Source organism: Eurytemora carolleeae, unplaced genomic scaffold (assembly GCF_000591075.1).
Source record: "Eurytemora carolleeae unplaced genomic scaffold, Eaff_2.0 scaffold1094, whole genome shotgun sequence".
NCBI lineage: Eukaryota > Metazoa > Arthropoda > Copepoda > Calanoida > Temoridae > Eurytemora > Eurytemora carolleeae.
The window spans coordinates 7,995-26,681 of NW_019397050.1; the positions used below are offsets into that span (position 1 = coordinate 7,995).

The window sequence follows — 18,687 nt, forward strand, 5'->3', positions numbered from 1 at the left end:
AACAGACACGCCACTCTTAAAATGAAGATTTACTCAAATTTACGCAAACAGTCCCTTTAAGTCAGGGTAATTTTGCACAGTGAAAAAGTTATTTTTTTAACCAAAAAGATTGCTAATTAATTAACGATACAACGTAATTTTTCTCAATGAACTTCTATTATTAATAGTTTTTATTGATAAAAACTCATTTAAAGGGGTTATTCGCAAAGATGTGCAAATTGCATTTTCAGTTAAATCTACCCGATTTTTGGTTGGTTCCTATGAGTCGGCTAAAATTGGTTGTACAATCGAATGAAAAGGGTCATTAATCATTCCTTGACCCGAATTTAAATTTCTTTATTTCAGATGAAATTGCACTAGGTAAAGATGTCTCATATGTCTCAAAAAAGCAACTCAAATTTGCAGCAGGTAAACTTATATCATCAAAATCATATACAAAAACATCAGTGCTTCTAATATTTTTGATTTTTTGTTTAACATTCTGAAAATATAGCTTCTTCAATCCTACAAATCGTGTTTTAACCTAAAATGTAAAAGTCATATTCTTGAAATATGAATATTGAAACGTTCAATATTAGAATGTTTGATATTTTAAAGTTTGTAAAAAATCCCTAAATTTTGTTATTAATTTCTAACAAAACTTTTGGCAGCTCGATATTACGATCCAATAGAATCACAGTGAGAACCAGAAAACTGTGAAGTTGGAAGACGACATTAAAAAAAATCACTTAGTGTATTTGATGTTGTTACAAAGCAAGTAGTTTTAATAGTAGCTAATTAAATCATTTATTCAATGAAATGAGTGCACAACTGCTGTGTCATGTATTCATTTGACTTTATCATAACTTTTGTCTAAAAGTAGTTTTCCTGTTTTCTGGTTCTCTCTGTACATCAGGTTAGTTGAATTCGTGGCCCTTTTATTAGATTGATAATATTTAGAATATATTCATTCCAGACTGCTGGTTTAGCTGAACTGTCTGTCAAAACTCCGAATGGATTTCTGTCTCCCGCTTTAACAATGAACAAGGAGATGTCTCCATCTCATTATCATGGTAGGTTTTATCCATATATACAAATATGAGATATATATTTAATATCTAATTATCATGGTAGGTTTTATCCATATATATCTATATAAATATGAGATATATATTTGATATTATTATTGTAACCCATAATCATAAAATCGGATAAACTCAAATATATTTTTTGATTTTATAAAATAAAAACAGAAAATTCTCCTAAAGGAATTGAGTTTTTGTCACAAACTCAAATTGTCTAATTTCTATATCTTTGAAGCCTCTACTGTAAACCTTTGATATTTAAAACTTAGATTATGTTATCTAATAGAATTTTTATTTTGAAATATCTAAGTTCTGTCATTGGGTTGCAAAGCTCTAGTCATCAGAGTTTGTGGCAAAGACTCAATTCCTTTATAATTGTTACTGTTTAAGATTATATGAAAAAGAAAAACTGTTCTGTTTAAACTCCTTCATCGATTAAAAAAAGTTAATAAATTCTTAAACGATGTATCACTGAAAGCAACGGATTGCACAGAATGGACAAAATGCGCAGATAAGACAACAATAAAAGAGAATTTGAGTTTGCCAATATACGACGCGACCCCCCTCCCCCCGGCCCCCAGCCAAACCAATGTATAAGTGGTTCTGAGCATCGCGTAATTACTAAAATAAACATTTTAAGGTTCGAAAAATAACACCAATTATACTGTCTTTGTCGTAACTACGTTTTTTTGTGAGTTAATTTCATGTTGAAATTCAGCCAAATTTTAGATTTTGTGTCATTTTTGGAAAATGAAACAGAAAGATATAGGTCGACTTTGCTTCAACGCTGGTTTGAAGGTTGAAAAAACTTAATTTTTCAGAATTTAAAGAAGTTTGCCATTTTTGGAGTAATGTATTTGTGTCCAAGACGATCAAAACTTTTGTCTACAATCCCTTTAACCCTATCCCCGCTGGGGTACTTGAAAACCAGGATACGCTGGGGGGGGGGTCAATTTGACCCCCCCCTCTAAATCCCATGTTTTATGTCCAAATATGACAAATGATACATCATTAGAAAGCTCTTGTGCTCTACTTTTAGAATCTGCAAAAAAATTTGCAAATTTGCGAAAATTGAATTTTTTATCGCAAAATCCAGTTTTATAGTAAAAATGTTTGCAAAAAAAAATTTGTCCAAAAAATGACAAATTATACATTTTTGAAAAGCCCTTGACCATGCCATTTCAAATATGCAAAAATTTTTGCAAAATTTTAAATAACCTGATTTTTAATCAAGAAAAACTAAAAATGTGCAAATTTCCTTTGACAGGTTTTTTGCAAAAAATTTGCAATCTTTTTTTCGCAAAATTTGTGCAATCCGTTTCCTTATGTCATAGGCTTTCCAAAAAGCTAAATTTTATCAAAATCTGACAAGTGAAAGTGGGTCAAAACAAAGATTTAGTTTGCTACAGGCAAAAGCAGTCATTCAGGCAGTGTGCCTGAGGACTCAGGCAGTTAGTATTAAAGCCCGGTTTTAGGCCTAAAGGGAGGGCTTTGGGTATGTAAGAAAAGTCAGAAAATTTCAACAGCCTCAGACCAATACTTTTTGAGTTATGTAGAAAAAACTACAGGGGGGGGGTCAAATTGACCCCCCCCCCCCAGCGGGAATAGGGTTAAGAATCAGTGTGTTCATGGCGATCACTTTAAATGTTTAGATAATTCCTCTCGGAGATCATCAACTTCCAATCATAGCGAGGCATTTATCCATAGTCAGTTTACTAAGGTACACAACTAAGTACTAAGGTACTTTTAAGTGATGGTAGGCTAACAGCGGTACCCTCCAACCTATACCTGGCCACTAATGTGGAGGATATTGTCGTTTTTATGGTTTAAAATTATTTTGTGTTTTCCTTAAATAGAAATTCCCAAGTCACTTTGTAAAGTATAATCGCAATTGAAAAATCAGTTTTTTAAAATTCAGAAACATTGATACCTCACTCATACTTGATCAGACATAAGGGTACCGTTGTAACCAGGCATTAATTACGAAAAAAATGCTTCGTGAATCGAATGCGAAATAAAATCAGATGTATTGAATAATAGCTTCATAGTTCTGATCTGAATGTTAAAAAGAATGTTTAATTTGTTTGATCTGTTTTATTTTTTTATTTTTTTATTTGTTTGAATTGATTCATTTGTTTAATTTTTTGTTTGATTTATTTGATTTGTTTGATTTGTTTTATTTATTTGATTTTTTATTTGTTTCATTTGTTTAGGAGGATGTATTGGCTCTTCCAGCTAATGCTGTAGAACGGTTTGATCTGTTTGAAGAGATAGGGCAAGGAACTTATGGCCTAGTTCACAGGTAAGAGACATTCGGAACACCACAACTATAATAATTCACGGTTCAGAACAACTTTTTATTTCTATTGGTTTATCAGTCCGAAGTAAAAAATTAACATTAAAGATGTAAAAATGTGTTATAGTAATAAAAACATATAAAAATGATAAAAATAGCTTTTCTTTAAAACCCGATTTTTCTGTCCAACATATTTCTTAAACGAAATTTCTTTGAAAAAAAGTCTCAAACTCTAATTTTCTAACCCTCGACTATCTAACCCTCCTATCAATAATATCGGAAGTCAAAGACCTTTGATATTTCAAACTATCATATTAGACGCATCAAATATAGTGTTAACTATCCTGGGAATTTAGACCATCATGTTATAAAGATATAGGGATTAATTAAAATAAGAATTTTCGAGAAGTGTCCTTAGTTCCATTTGGTACTGCTCAGAAATCTGTATGATTCTAAATGAAGTTTTGTTTTTGAACACACTAAATATGAATCTGCCAACTGAACCTTCAATCATTGTAAACAAATTTATATAATTAAAAGGAAATTCTATCTAGAAAATTACCAAGGAAAAACGTCTATTCAATTTCTTTATTATTTGAAAAAGTACAAATAATACAAGAATAATAATTTGCAAATTATTTTGTTCTTTGCACACTCTGCACTTTTGGAAATATGTTTTTGTATTAAAAACTTCAAATCTTCAAAATTTTATTTGGAATGAATCCGAAAACGAAAACCATCGAAAACCATATAACGTTGATAGAATCCCGGCCATAAAGCTGATAGAAGCTTGATAGAATCCTGGAAACTTCAAAAGAATCTCATAAAACTTTTATAGAATCAAGTAAATTTGAGATAATCCTACAGAAATATGGTAGGATCCCATAAACGTTGACAGAATCTCATGAAACCTTGACAAACCCCAATAAAACTAGGATAAACCCCATAAAACCTTGATAAGAGTCCTATACAAATTTGATAGAGTCGAAAAAAAACTTTGTAAGATTCAAATCAATTATAACATTTATAAAATAATCATCTTTGGAAGTAATTGCGTAATGCAATACATATACATAACCATTATTTCCGTTCCAGAGCTGTTGATGTAGTTTCTAAACGACAAGTTGCAATCAAGATAGTTGAGAATATTGAAGAGAACATTGAAGAAGTTCTTCAGGAATATCAGATACTGACAGATCACAGTCTGCATCCAAATATTCCCCAACTCTATGGAGCATTCAGGTCAGATTTATCACGTAAAACTACAACTATATTTTCTTCTTTAATTTAGAATCCGTCGAAAATGCCGTGAAAGATTTTATATACTTTTACACTCGAAATACTCGAAATACAAACAATAAAGAATCAAATAGCAAATACGAAAAATCTCCATTTAACAAAGAAAAAAATGGGTTCTTAAGTCAATGCTCATGGACTTTTAACCAGAACCTCTCATTTACCGTGTACTATAGACGCCATCATTGCAAATATGTTTCCCCATTTTTTACAAAACATCCCTCCCCTTACAAAATATATCCCCTCAACTTACAAAAAACCCTCCCCTTTCAAAATACCCCCACGCCGAATGCAGTAGAGCCGCATATGTTTGCTAATATTGATTCAAATATGATTTCAATATGATATTGTGAATTGAAAATCAGAAGTGAACTTTTCCTCATTCTTCAAACTTTAATCAAATCCCAGAAAGGTTTTCAGAGTACCTAAGAACTTTAACAGAATCTAATACAAATATTAGAATGGGTAAAATACAGTTCTTTGGCTTCATCAGAAGAGAGCGGACCTATCTTATGTGGTCCCAGAATTACAGTTTATAGGAGCGTTGTGTCTAGTTGCACATTTTGTATCCTTGCAGGGGAGCAAGGAATGTACATAGAATAAAACAAAACTTCATCTTCAGCTTGGTGTACTGAAAGAGAGAGTTTAACCCCTGATGGGTGTACAACCCATTCACAACCATACTGGTTTTTTACTCAATTAGGTGTGAGGACTGGACTGCTATGGAAGATTCCTCTCTAGAGAGAGCTCACAAGTTTACAACTCCCCATTTTGCAGTTATGGGTGCAGTTATGAGTTTTCTTAATGCCCCTTAACTCGGAAAGAGTATAATAGAAGGAACACAGGGAGGAATCCCCTATAACCCTTCTTCCTACAAATTTTTTATCTCTCTCCTACCTGCTCCGCAACTCTATTTTAATAAAACTATTTTGAAAGCTGTATAAAAGATGTATGAAAGATAAACGAACAAAAGAAAATTAAGAACAAGAAGTACAGAAATCTCAAAATATTTTTATCTGATACCATATAAATATTTAAAAATATTGTAAAATTTAATTAGAATATATTATTAAATATGAAGAAATGGGTAAAAATATTCCAAAATAAGATAAACCTTTGGCAAAGATATCATTTATCATTTTGAAATGAAAAGAAAAAAAACTTCCCAAAATGATAGAAAACTATAATTTTACTTATTCAAATAAAAAAATAAGTAAAAATTTAATTTAATAAGTAAAGAGATATGTTACATATACAGTTGCAGGTAGCCAGAAATGTAAAAAAATAAGAATGAATGAATTCCATACAGTCGTATCTGAAGTCTCATCCTTTATTTATAACAATGTAACTAAAAACTGCAGTGCTTTGTACATATTTGATTAATTCAAAGAATTCAATATTTCGTAACTAGATGTGGACCACATATATGGTTCTCTCTTGAGCTGTGTGATGCTGGACCTGCATCTGAACTAGCTCGACAACTTGTGAAACGAGGTCGTCGTCTTATTGATGATCAGATAGCGTACATCATCAAGGAGGTCCTACATGCTCTCATCTACTTACAGGTAAAGTTGGGTTTCAAGACAAAATTATATTTTGCAAACTAACCAGGAGGAGAAGGTCAAATAACATTAATATTACTGATACGACTTTGTCATATTGTTGCTCCTATTGTTCTAATTTTACTCGCAAATATGAGAAAGGCAAATTTATTTGGTTACATTATATCCATTTAAAACATTTTAGTTTTTTCTCAATAGCTTCCTAATCAGAGGATTATGATTGAAAACATAATAGATTTCAATTTTTCATGCTTAAGTTTGCTTTAGTTTGATGCGGGCTAAATCAATTGGGATTAATCTTTTGTCGAACCTTGGAAAGACTGTATACATGTAAATTTTGCTAGTTATCCTCCAATAAAAAACCGTAAATCTGCAAAACTAAGAAGCGAGATTTAAAAAAAAATTTCTTAAATCGCTTTTGCAGAAAACCCCCATCAAATGAAAAACAGTTTTAAATAAACAAAAACATGGATATCTAATTCATATTTGATCAGACAAAGCGTTCAAGGGTACCGTTGTAAATCGGTCATTGCCATCTTTGCATAGAGGTTCCTTTGAATTTGTGTTTACAGTTCCTTAAATTTCGAAAATATCATTTTTTTTTTTCCAAAGAAAGATTTTAAAAGCCAAGATTTAAATTTTTTAAACTTTTGTAATTGTATAAAATTTGTATCGTAGCAAATTGAATTTTTAGATCTTTTTAGAGAGTTTAATGGAAATTTTAAAATTGACATTTGACATAAATGTTAAATAAAAATGTAATGAATTTTAATCTCATTCTAAATCTGGTCTGTTTTCAGGAGAGTCACTGTATTCATAGAGATGTTAAAGGAAGTAATATTCTTCTTAACAGACAGGGAGAAGTTAGACTAGTGGACTTCGGTATTTCTTGTCAGGTTATTATTATTATTATAATCCTTATCATTGTTATTATAATTATTTTTATTATTATTATTATTATTATTATTAACATCCTTACTACTATCATAATTATTATTATTCCATATAAATTATAGTTAGGGAATGCTGAAGAACGACGAAGGACCCGTGTAGGGACCCCCTACTGGATGGCCCCTGAGGTTATACTAGCTGGAGATCCAGATGTAATTGTGGAGTATGATGGAAGGTAGAATATTCAAAACATTTTGAAATTAAATTTTATGCCTATTTTTAATCAGAGAATAAAATGCTTTTTTTACAAGATCTATTAAATAACAAAGCTATAATCTGGAAAGTTATGGAAATTAAAAGTTCTTCAGATTACATAAAAGAAGAGTAGAGTTTGAGGCATTCGATCTATTCGATTATGAAAAACTTAAAAATATTATTATTTTAGATGTGATGTATGGTCTCTAGGTATTACAATTATTGAGCTAGGTAAGCACATTTAAAGAGCGAAACAAAAACCACAATTTCTTTCTCAACCCTCATATCTGATGTACTTTGTTTTATATTTTTATTATTTATTGATCATATCAATTGACTATTTCGAAATGTAATATGAACAATCAATTTTGTTTAGATATGTCTAGTGGTACTGGACTTAGGGAATTGAGTCCTTGCCACAAACTCAAATTTTCTATCCTTATAACTTATCAACCTGATGGAGTAAACCTTTGATATTTTAAACTTAGATTATTTATCTAAAACAGCATTCATATTTAGGAATATCCATCTCAGGATGCAAAGATATAGGTATTAGAAACTAGCAGTTTGTGGCAAAGACTCAATTCTTTAGTTGAACCCCTTCTTTTGAGTGGACGCCTAATGTTAAAAAGAAGTTGTTTAACTAAGTCTGCATAGTTCAACTGCTTTTCACTTTTCACTAAATTTAGTCAACGCACTATGTATATTGAATATTTCAAGCTGAAGGAGCCCCACCTCTACATAATCTACATCCTATGAGAGCACTTATGCAGATACCTAAAAATCCACCACCAAGGTAAACTAAAAAAATCCACCACCAAGGTAAACTAACAAAACTCCACCACCAAGGTAAACTAACAAAAATCTACCACCAAGGTAAACTAACAAAAATCCACCACCAAGGTAAACTAACAAAAATCCACCACCAAGGTAAACTAACAAAAATCCACCACCAAGGTAAACTAACAAAAATCTACCAACAAGGTAAACTAACAAAATTCCACCACCAAGGTAAACTAACAAAAAACTACCACCAAGGTAAACTAACAAAAATCTACCAACAAGGTGGTAAACTAACAAATTCCACCACCAAGGTAAACTAACAAAAATCTACCACCAAGGTAAGCTAACAAAAATCCACCACCAAGGTAAACTCACAAAAATCCACCACCAAGGTAAACTCACAAAAATCCACCACCAAGGTAAACTCACAAAAATCCACCACCAAGGTAAATTAACAAAAATCTACCAACAAGGTAAACGAACAAAAATCTACCACCAAGGTAAACTAACAAAACTCCACCACCAAGGTAAACTAACAAAAATCTACCACCAAGGTAAACTAACAAAAATCCACCACCAAGGTAAATTAACAAAAATCTACCAACAAGGTAAACTAACAAAAATCTACCACCAAGGTAAACTCACAAAACTCTACCAACAAGGTAAACTAACAAAAATCTACCATCAAGGTAAACTAACAAAAATCTACCAACAAGGTAAACTAACAAAAACAGAGGAATGACTAAAGAATCAATATCACGATTTTTTAAAAATCTGCCATCGAGATTATAAAAAAATCTAAACAAGGAAATAAAAGCAAGCATTTTGGCATATATCCCCTGCAATTCAACAAACGAAAAAATTAGATTTATTTGATACAACGTTGTTTGTGACAGAAAATTCTGAACATGTACATACATATCGTAGATTATAAATCCATACTAGGTTATCCCACTGAACATGTAAATAAATATCATAGATAATAAATCCATGCTAGGTTATCCCACCCTGAGGAGTGGGGTTTAGCTCTACATGACATAGTGACTGAAACCTTGATCAAAGATTATGATCAAAGACCTATGCTCCAGGAATAAATCAAACAAACAAAAATTTGAAGATTTTCAAAACTTCTAAATGCTAAAAATTGTTTTCAATAAAGTTTAAAACGTGTATTACTAAAAAAATCATCTTTTTTAACAATTTAGAAAAAATAATTTCCTCTGATAAAAAGTCTGATTTTGGCTCTGCAGGAAGTAATAGAACATCCTCTCTTCAAATCTATTCCACAGAATCCAACGTATATTCAACATGGTAAATTCTTCTTCAAATATCAGCCATAACATTTTTCCAATCTTTTTAATTATCATAGTCATAATATTTTAAAAATCAGTGATTTTAGTAAAAATTATGGTCTAAATATATGTTTTGCAAGTTTGTCTAAATATCAGTAAAACCATTTTAAATATGTTATTTTGTTAAAATATCTTTGTTAAAACTTTCACAATTTTTCAATTTAATTTAATATATTTACTAATTTGTTGAAATATGAGTGAAAATAATTAAAAATAATTCTATTTTGTTTAAGTATCATGGTAATTTTTTTCAAATTTAACTATTTTTTGTTACTAAAGACATGTACATTTTTTGTAATTTTTATTTTTCTTGACAGTAGTGTACTTTTAGATAAACCATTTCATTTGGGTTATGGATACAAATAGTATACTATGGGGTTTTCATTAGGGGCTAAAATCTTCATTGCACAATTTTTCAAATCTTTAGATGCTTGATGTTACAACTGTAGAATGAAATTCTGTCAATGTACTTCCTAGGTTTTCTAGGATTTGATTGGTCGGGCAATGCTGTAGATAGGACAGTTTATCAAAAAGTTATTCTTATTATTGAAATATTATTGACTAGCTGAAGGTCCTAGCGTTGCCCGTGGAAAAGTAATTGAAAAACAAATTTTGAAAAAAAAAATCCAATTTTATTAGTTTGGCCGGCTATACGCAACATAAACGAATGTCTTGTTTTATTATAAAGATTTCACGGGGGATTATTCTTTAACGATTGCAATCAATGTATTTACATTAGATGTTTGTCAAATTTTGCACTCATTTTTTCACGTAAAAATAATATATTTATATAAATATTTTTGTACGAAACCTGTCGATTAATTAGAATAACAGTCTAGGAAACAAAATATCTTTGTCCGGAGAAGCTTTACCTCTTTTGTTATTTTGTTACATTTTCGGTAAAATTGGGTTTTTTATTTGCAATTTTGTTTGAGGGTTATGTATGCTGATGAAATGGGTGGATAAGGAGAAATTGAACAAGGCTGATGAGTTTGGAACTGCTATTCATAAGGTTTACATTTTTTAACTATTCTAAGAAAAGCGATTTTTTTAAATCTCACAGGCATCATTGACAAAAAGATGTTTTTTCTTTCTTTTTATGTTAAGTTTTTTGATTTAAAATGAGAAATCAAAGAATGTAAATTTTAATTTTTTTATTTTTAGGAGTTAAAACATAAAACTCTGAATGATGTGGATATGATCAAAACTGAGAATATTGTGAACAGTCACGAATACATGCAGTCAAAGAAGATTGCGGAAACTTTGCAAAAAAGACGAGAAGCCAAACTTGCATTCACATACGTGGGTGATTTATTGATTGCAGTTAGCCCTGAGTATCAGGACTTTACTGAAATACCGAAATTTGAACCCAATGAGCCGCATATTGTGGCAGAGGCAGAAAATGCATTTAACAAAATGAACCATGAGAAGAAAAATCAGTTACTTTTGATCTATGGTTACTCTTCAAGTGGAATAGGCAATACATACTCCATGGCTCTGAATACACTGTGTAAACTAGGTTCAGAGGAGAGGTTTGAAGTGAAAAATACTCATGATAAAGTTCTCGGAGCAGATTTTATCATACAAATGTTGACATCACGAAATTTGAACCAGGGTAAGTCAGCATTTAGGGTTACAAAGCTTTGCTTCAACAGTACTGGTTGCTTGAGCGGGGCCCAGTTTGATACTTTCTTCCAGGACGGATTAACTAACTTTCAAACTGCCGTGAACGATTTAGCAGTTTTTCAAACGGTTATAATAGGATTAAGGATGCAGGGACGAATAAGGGAGTTTGGTCTTCATCATTTTCTGTCGGAGGAAGATATGCCTGATATGTTATTGAAAGAGACTTTGAGTAATTACACCAAGTTTATTAAATCACTCCAGCTTCTTGGGTTTCGTACAGAAACTGGAATTCATACTATTCTACGAGTTCTTGTTGCTATTCAACTTATTGGCAAACTTACATTTGAAAGGGAAGGAGATATTCATCAAGTAGTGAATACAGACGTTCTAGAAACTATTGCCAACCTTCTGGAGTTAGATGCAGAGTTTCTGGTCAGAGCTCTCACTCAAACCAATGTTATGACGGATGGAAAATTCTTTCACTGTCAAGAACCCGAAATCAATTCTGTTGCTTTTGCCGGTGTTCTGTACAGTAGGCTACTGGATTGGGTTGAGGACTATATTAACGGTCATCTCAAACTTTCCATTGCTATTCATGGATTCAAGCATTCGATCACTATAACAGAATTCCCAAGCATCGCTGTCAAAACTGGAGTTGTTTCAGATGATTTTGGAACCCTCCTGGCAAACTGTACCAACGAGATCATTCACTGGTTGGTAATCAAGCTAACCATTAAACTAGAAGAGATTGAGGCAAAACAAAACAGGATCAAATTACAGTATCCAAATGTAAAGGACAACAGGGCTACTCTTGACTCTCTCCTCTCCGATTCTGGATTTTTCTCCGTACTGAACGAGTGCTCCAGCCAAATGTGCTCCTTTGACCGAGACCTCGGCAAACAATATCTTGGTGGCAAGTATGTCAGCTCCCCGGATTGCCATTTGGAATCTAATTCTCTGAAAATAAATCATTTTTGGTCCCAAACCAAATACGATACAAGCGGAATGTTTGAACGAAATGAGAATTTTGTTAACCCCGAAATTATCCAAACCATGACGTCATCCTCTGACGAGTGTCTGAGAAATCTGTTTCAGTTTCCATTGGACAAGTTTGGAAAAGTAGACTTTGATGACAATGGAGAGACTGTTGGATATTCCCAAACACTAGCCCAGCAAACCATAATTATAAGGTACAGGTATTGGATTGAAGAATTGATGAAGCTGATAGCTAACACCAGGATGAGCATCATATTCTGCTTTGATAACAATGCTAATCTGGGGGAGCAAGTTGAAGCATTTAATATAAAAGAGTTTGCTTATGTGCGAAAGAAGGGATTCCCTCATAGGCTTTCCTTTGCTGAATTCCTTCGTCAATATTGCTTTCTGGGATTCGACTTTGATGAAAGAGTCGTGGCTACAAAAGACAATGCCCAGCTTCTCATGCTCAGACTGTCAATTGATGGGTTTGAATGTGGAAAAAGAAAGATATTCCTTAAATATTATCACATCAACTATCTTTCTAACATCTTTAATTCTCAGTATCGAAAAATAGTTGTTATTCAGTCTACAGTTAGAAGGTACTTGGCGAAAAGACGGGCAGAACGAGAGAAAACGTCTAAATTGGCGTCAAAAATGATGATGGTTAAACGAATAACAAACAAGTGGAAACGATATAAATCTACCGTACCCAAAGGAAACACAAGAATAAGGTAAATTATCCTTTTTTTTAATCTTTTTTATGGTTTTTAATTCATACCAGTCGGCTCAAACAAATAACTATAACTATAATTCATAAATCACTCCTCATTTTTTAATATTTAAAAATAATCACAGACAAAAACATGCATCTCAATCAGTTTTTTGGTTTTAAATTCTGCAAAAAAATATGCTTGTATAACTGAAATTTCGTAATTTTTATAAATTAGTAACTTTTCAATATTTGTAAATTAAAATGAAATTTCAGGAAACCCAATACGAAATTCTCCACAATGCAAAAGAACAAGGCGGCTCTGGAAATACAGAGACATTTTAGAGGGTTTTCAGTTCGACAAAAACTGGGTGTTAAAGCCAGATACGACCTTCTTAAAGTTCTGTCGTCAATTAATCCTGGCAGAAAAGAGGAGGCAGAAGAAATTTTAAAGGTGAGTGGTTTAACATAGATACCAGCAATAATTCACAACACTAGCCTTAGATATAGAGATTTCATTATTTTTAATACTGGAGAAGAAATTGCTTGATATGTGCTCGCTCATTTACTCACCAGTAGTTGATAAAGGTTTAGGTTGTAAATTGTTAATGGTAAAATTAAAAAAGGAATTGAGTCTTTGCCACATTCTTGAATATTCTAAACCCTATATCTTTTCAACATGATGGTGAACAGATTGAAATACCAAAGGATTGCGACTTTCGATTGCAAAGATACAGGGATTAGAAAATCAGAGATTGTGACAAAGACTCAATTCCTTTTTATAAAATGTCACTTAAAATTATTTTTTCTAAACTAATATTTTTCAGTTTACACAAATTATATTACAGGAGGAAGGCTTGAATATACACCAGGCAAAGGCAGCAGTGGCTGAAATTGAAAAGGCAATTAAAGGTCATCAAACCCAGGCCATCATAACACAAGAAGAAATGTTTAAGATTTTCTCTGGAAAGGTTTTCACTGACAACCTGGATATTCAATTATCCCTGAAGAAGAATAAAGAAAGCAGTAACATTGAGACTATTCAACCTGTTCCATCAAACTTTAGACTCAAGAAGATGGGTCCAGAAGATTTTATAGAAATACAAAAGTTGAACAAGGGACATAATGACATGTTTCTTCCTCCAATTAAACTGTACGATATGGTAAACTTCTACTCTGACAAGGGTCCCAGTGATCCTTGGGACTTCCATATTGATGCACTGGTTTATGAGCTCGGCTGTAAGATAACTCACGATGTTGGCCATGTTATTAAAGAAAGAACTACTGAGAAAGTCCGGGTACCCAGCAAGGATAATGAGTCCCCAAGACAAGAAAACAACCGATCTCTAAAAGTCCCCTCTACTAGCTCTAGGATGAATAAGTCTATGACAAAATCTCCCCCAGCCAAGGTTCAGATGAAAACTAGCGCCACCTATCATGGAGGACTGAACACTGCAGCTTTACACGGGACGCCATCGGGTATACTCACTCCAGGAGCTATATCAAAAACAGCATCTCCAGGAGCATCTAGAGCAGGATCTACACCAATATCCAGAGCTGTGTCTCCAACAGCATCCAGATCAAGATCTCCTGCCTCAACATCATCAAGAGCTAAGTCTCCAGTAGCTACCAGAGCAAAGTATCCTGTATCAAATAGAAAAATGTTCCAACCTGCAGCAGAAACCAAACAGATGAGTACAAGCATTGTACATCAGCTAAACATGGTAATTTAAACAATTTTTATAAATCATCCTGTAACCAAAGAGAATAGAATATATATTAGAGGGGAATTTACTAGAAAAAAGTGTTAAACGGCAATTTTGCTGTACTGTTTCCATACTGCAGGTGTACTTTACATATTTATGTTATATAACCTTTTTGGCCCTGGAATATCATTTTATAGAAAATCTAAAATTAATATTAAAGGAAAACCAAATTATGAAATAGGCTGGTTTCATAATTGACCAATGATCATTTCACATAGACTCTATGCCTTTCACTTTACAAACGATGATTTTCCGTTACAAATATAACTCAAATGATGTTTATTATTCACTTAATTCATTATAAAGCTTATTTAACAGCTTTAAAAAATTCGAAATTGAAATGAATATTCTAGGGAACATACTGTATTAATGTACTCTACTGCATAAAATTTTTGAACATTTACATGATTTGCACACTTTGAACTCCCTTTCAGGCTGAAAGGGACTGAACAAATACATACCGAGGGATTGTCTAAATTCCTCTCTAATATATATTCTATTCTCTTTGTCTATAACCCGTGAACAATCCCTTTAATGATTTAATTTCTAGTTGAAAAAGAGTGCTTCTACCCACGGTGAGTTGAGCCAGGAAGATGGTCCATTTGATTTTCGATCTCTACTCCGACGCACTGATCAGCTCCCTACAGATACCCTCAGAAGATGCAGGGTCAGAAACCTTCCTGTTCTTCATGCAGAAGTGTAAGATTTTTATCATTCAAAAAACCTTTTATTTATAACTTTTTTGAAATGACCTTTGTTTTCATTCAAAATTAATAATCCTTGTAAGAGGGACTGTAGATGATATTTATAGATTCTTTGGTCCTTTTCACATCGGTCCTTCAAACCTTAATATGATCGAAACTTACGATAATGACGTGTTTTTTAATCTTCAAAAGTGTTAAATTCTATCAACTTTCTTCCTTGTCAGTAAAATATAAAGCCACAAGTCACCTTTAAAAAAAATTAGAATTTTAAATAATCAATTCCTGATAAGACTAAGTTGTACACTTAGGGCTGGGCAGCGCTTTCAAAAACGATTGTTTTTAGTTTCGTTTTGGATTTACAAAAAACTAACATTTATTTTTAGAAATAAATTGTTGAAACTACCGAAGTGTTAGTTTTAAGCTTTTAAAAACCAAAAACGAAAGGACTTCAGTTTGAAGTAAAAACGATCGTTTTTGTTTAAATTTTATTTAAACAAATTTCTCGTTCGAAGTGAGGTTTGTAATTTGTATATTCAAATCGTTTTCATTTCAAAACGATCGTTTCGATTTTTTCTTCTTAAAAACTATTATAACTTAGTTTCATCCCTTTCAAAAATGATCATTTTGTTTTCAGATTTTTTCCCCTCGTTAACAAAACGAAACGAGCGTTTTTCAAAAAAGTGAAAACTGCCCATCTCTATGTAAACTGTGCAGGGTACCGTTGTGAACTTGTGATTCAGACTTTAAATTCAGTCTACAGTCCCTTTAAATCCTGTCTACAGTCCCTTTAAATACTGTCTACAGTCCCTTTAAATTCAGTCTACAGTCCCTTTAAATACTGTCTACAGTTCCTTTAAATACTGTCTACAGTCCCTTTAAATTCAGTCTACAGTCCCTTCAAATACTGTCTACAGTCCCTTTAAATACTGTCTAGAGTCCCTTTAAATTCAGTCTACAGTCCCTTCAAATACTGTCTACAGTCCTTTTAAATTCTGTCTACAGTCCCTTTAAATACTGTCTACAGTCCCTTCAAATTCTGTCTACAGTCCTTTTAAATTCTGTTTACAGTCCCTTTAAATTCTGTCTATAGTATTTTTTTTCAGAGCCGAGTCTTGTGTTATGAGTTTAGAGTCCAACGAGATTTCTCTTTAGAAAGAAAGTTTAGATAATTCTGTTAAATCTTATTATTTTGTAATTAGAAATTAGAATTAATAAATTGGAAAATATTTTAAAAACTTCCAGAAAAAGAATTGTGACCAATTAATGATAAATGTTCTTTATTATCCACATCGGCAGGTAACCAATTCTTGATATATCTGTTATAAAATTAACCTTATATACCTGTCTTAGTTGTTTCTATGAATCTATCTCTATCACTGCAAACTAGACAGCTAAAGAAGGTCAAATGTATGCGTTATCACTGCTTACTGGCATGACAGAGGAAGAAGGTCAAATGTATGCGTTATTACTGCTTACTGGCATGACTTTGTTTCTTCGTAGCTCGTTTGTAGCAAAGTAATTGTGTTTGCCACAAACTCTGATCTTCTACACTATATATCATTGCAACTTAATGTCGTAGACCTTAGATAATACAAACTAAAAGTTCTGTGAAATCAAATAATCTAAGTTTGAAACATCAAAGGGGTACACCAATATAGGGTTTAGACAATTTTAGTTTGTGGCAAAGACTCAATTTCTTTATCCGGTTACTTAAAAAATTTTACGTTGCACGTGAGTTTCCATTAAGGTCGAAAATACGTCAAGAAATAGAATTTTGACACGATAATTCTTTTATAACATCAATCTATGTTATAGATCATCCCCTGTAATTATTTTCTCAACTTCAACAGATAAAGAGAATTAGTTCTGAGATCCTACTTTTTTATGATCATGTTTAGAATATCTTAAACCGAGTATTAGAAAAACTACTTTTGGTTACATTCATAAAGTATTGAGTCTTTGCCACAAACTCAAATTTTCTAATCCCTATATCTTTGCAACCTGATGGTATAAAACTTTTATATTATAAACTTGTATAGTTTGAAATAACGACATTGGGTTGCAAAGATATAAGGATTGTAGCAAAGAAGTAATTCCTTTCGCATAGAATCTAAGTCAGCTTATTTTATTCATAGTTATAATTTTTACCGCCTTTTGACCAACATTACCGACCTATGATTCTCCCAATAGAGGGAGGTTAAGTTACTTTACGTACCTTGGGACAGTTATGTAAAATAACCACCCTCTATATGAAGTTTTTAAGAAAAAGTTCGCGCATTTTCATCTCAAAAAACGATAAAATTGTGTACAACTACTTTTTCGGGAAATTAAAATTTTTATTAACCTCGGGTTCCCTCGACCAATTGGTCTTGTGAACCCTTGGTAGTGCAAAATTCATTTAACGGTAATATGGAAGTATATGAATACAGAGATACACTACTTGGGGATGCCAACTAGACAGGGAGGGGGGGTGGGGGGTGAGTTGACTCCGAGGGATCAGCTGATTTGGAGAGTGGGCGGGGGATGACTCCGAGTATACACTATACGGAGTTAGTCAAATTACCCATTTAACTTCCCTGTAAATAATTAGTTTGGCAACATCTGGGAGTTTGTGTCAATAATTATTTTTATCCGCTACAATTATTTTGGTCCAGAAAAAATATTTAAGTCGTCCCTTAATTCCCATGTTTTTTGAAAATGCAAATAAACATGTCATTCTATTTACAAAGAGGACTGTCCGACTCACACTCAAACCCTTTGTCAGTGCTAGTGTAAACTCGCGCAGTTTCATTTGGCTTATCCCGCTATATATAAGAATATCTACGAAATCCTTAATAAAGCAAAGGTTTAAAGAGTATTGTTGTAAATCAGGCCTGCCACTTTATAATATGAAAGGTCCTTTGAAATTACGCGTACAGTCCCTTTGATGCATGAATGAAAAAAGAAGAAAAAAAGCAGGTATTAAAAAAGAAAAGAAAAAATATTCAAAATAATATTAGTCCCATAATATATTATAATTAACTTATATTTTCTGTGTGAAAGGAAAGTCAGAATAAAATGTAAGAAAATAAAGTTTTATTATTTGAGAAAGCTTGAACCCGGTGAATATACTGTCTATCCAGGTATACCTAGAGATACGGGGGATACTTGGTTCTCTACCTTAGTTTGGTCTATAATATAAACCAATTGATACCTTTATATAGATACTAGATACTAGATACTGGACACTAGATACTAGATACTAGATACTAGATACTGGATACTGGATACTAGATACTAGATACTAGATACTAGATACTGGATACTAGATACTAGATACTAGATACTAGATACTAGATACTAAATACTAGATACTAGATAAGATACTAGATACTAGATACTTGATACTAGATACTAAATACTAGA

General features: G+C 32.4%; 1 protein-coding gene across 1 annotated transcript; it reads left to right on the forward strand.

Moving 5' to 3' along the window:
- Positions 1-300: 300 nt before the first annotated feature.
- LOC111711428 (neither inactivation nor afterpotential protein C) lies at positions 301-16,532 on the forward strand. Its single transcript, XM_023485793.1, has 18 exons — positions 301-408; positions 956-1,052; positions 2,717-2,784; positions 3,278-3,366; positions 4,456-4,602; positions 6,068-6,221; positions 7,019-7,114; positions 7,235-7,344; positions 7,555-7,595; positions 8,085-8,160; positions 9,145-9,235; positions 9,398-9,458; positions 10,435-10,511; positions 10,664-12,834; positions 13,089-13,266; positions 13,661-14,536; positions 15,129-15,277; positions 16,386-16,532. The coding sequence occupies exons 1-18, from the start codon at positions 367-369 to the stop codon at positions 16,432-16,434; spliced, it is 4,572 nt and encodes a 1,523-aa protein (XP_023341561.1). The 5' UTR covers positions 301-366; the 3' UTR covers positions 16,435-16,532.
- The last annotated feature ends 2,155 nt before the right edge of the window (positions 16,533-18,687 follow it).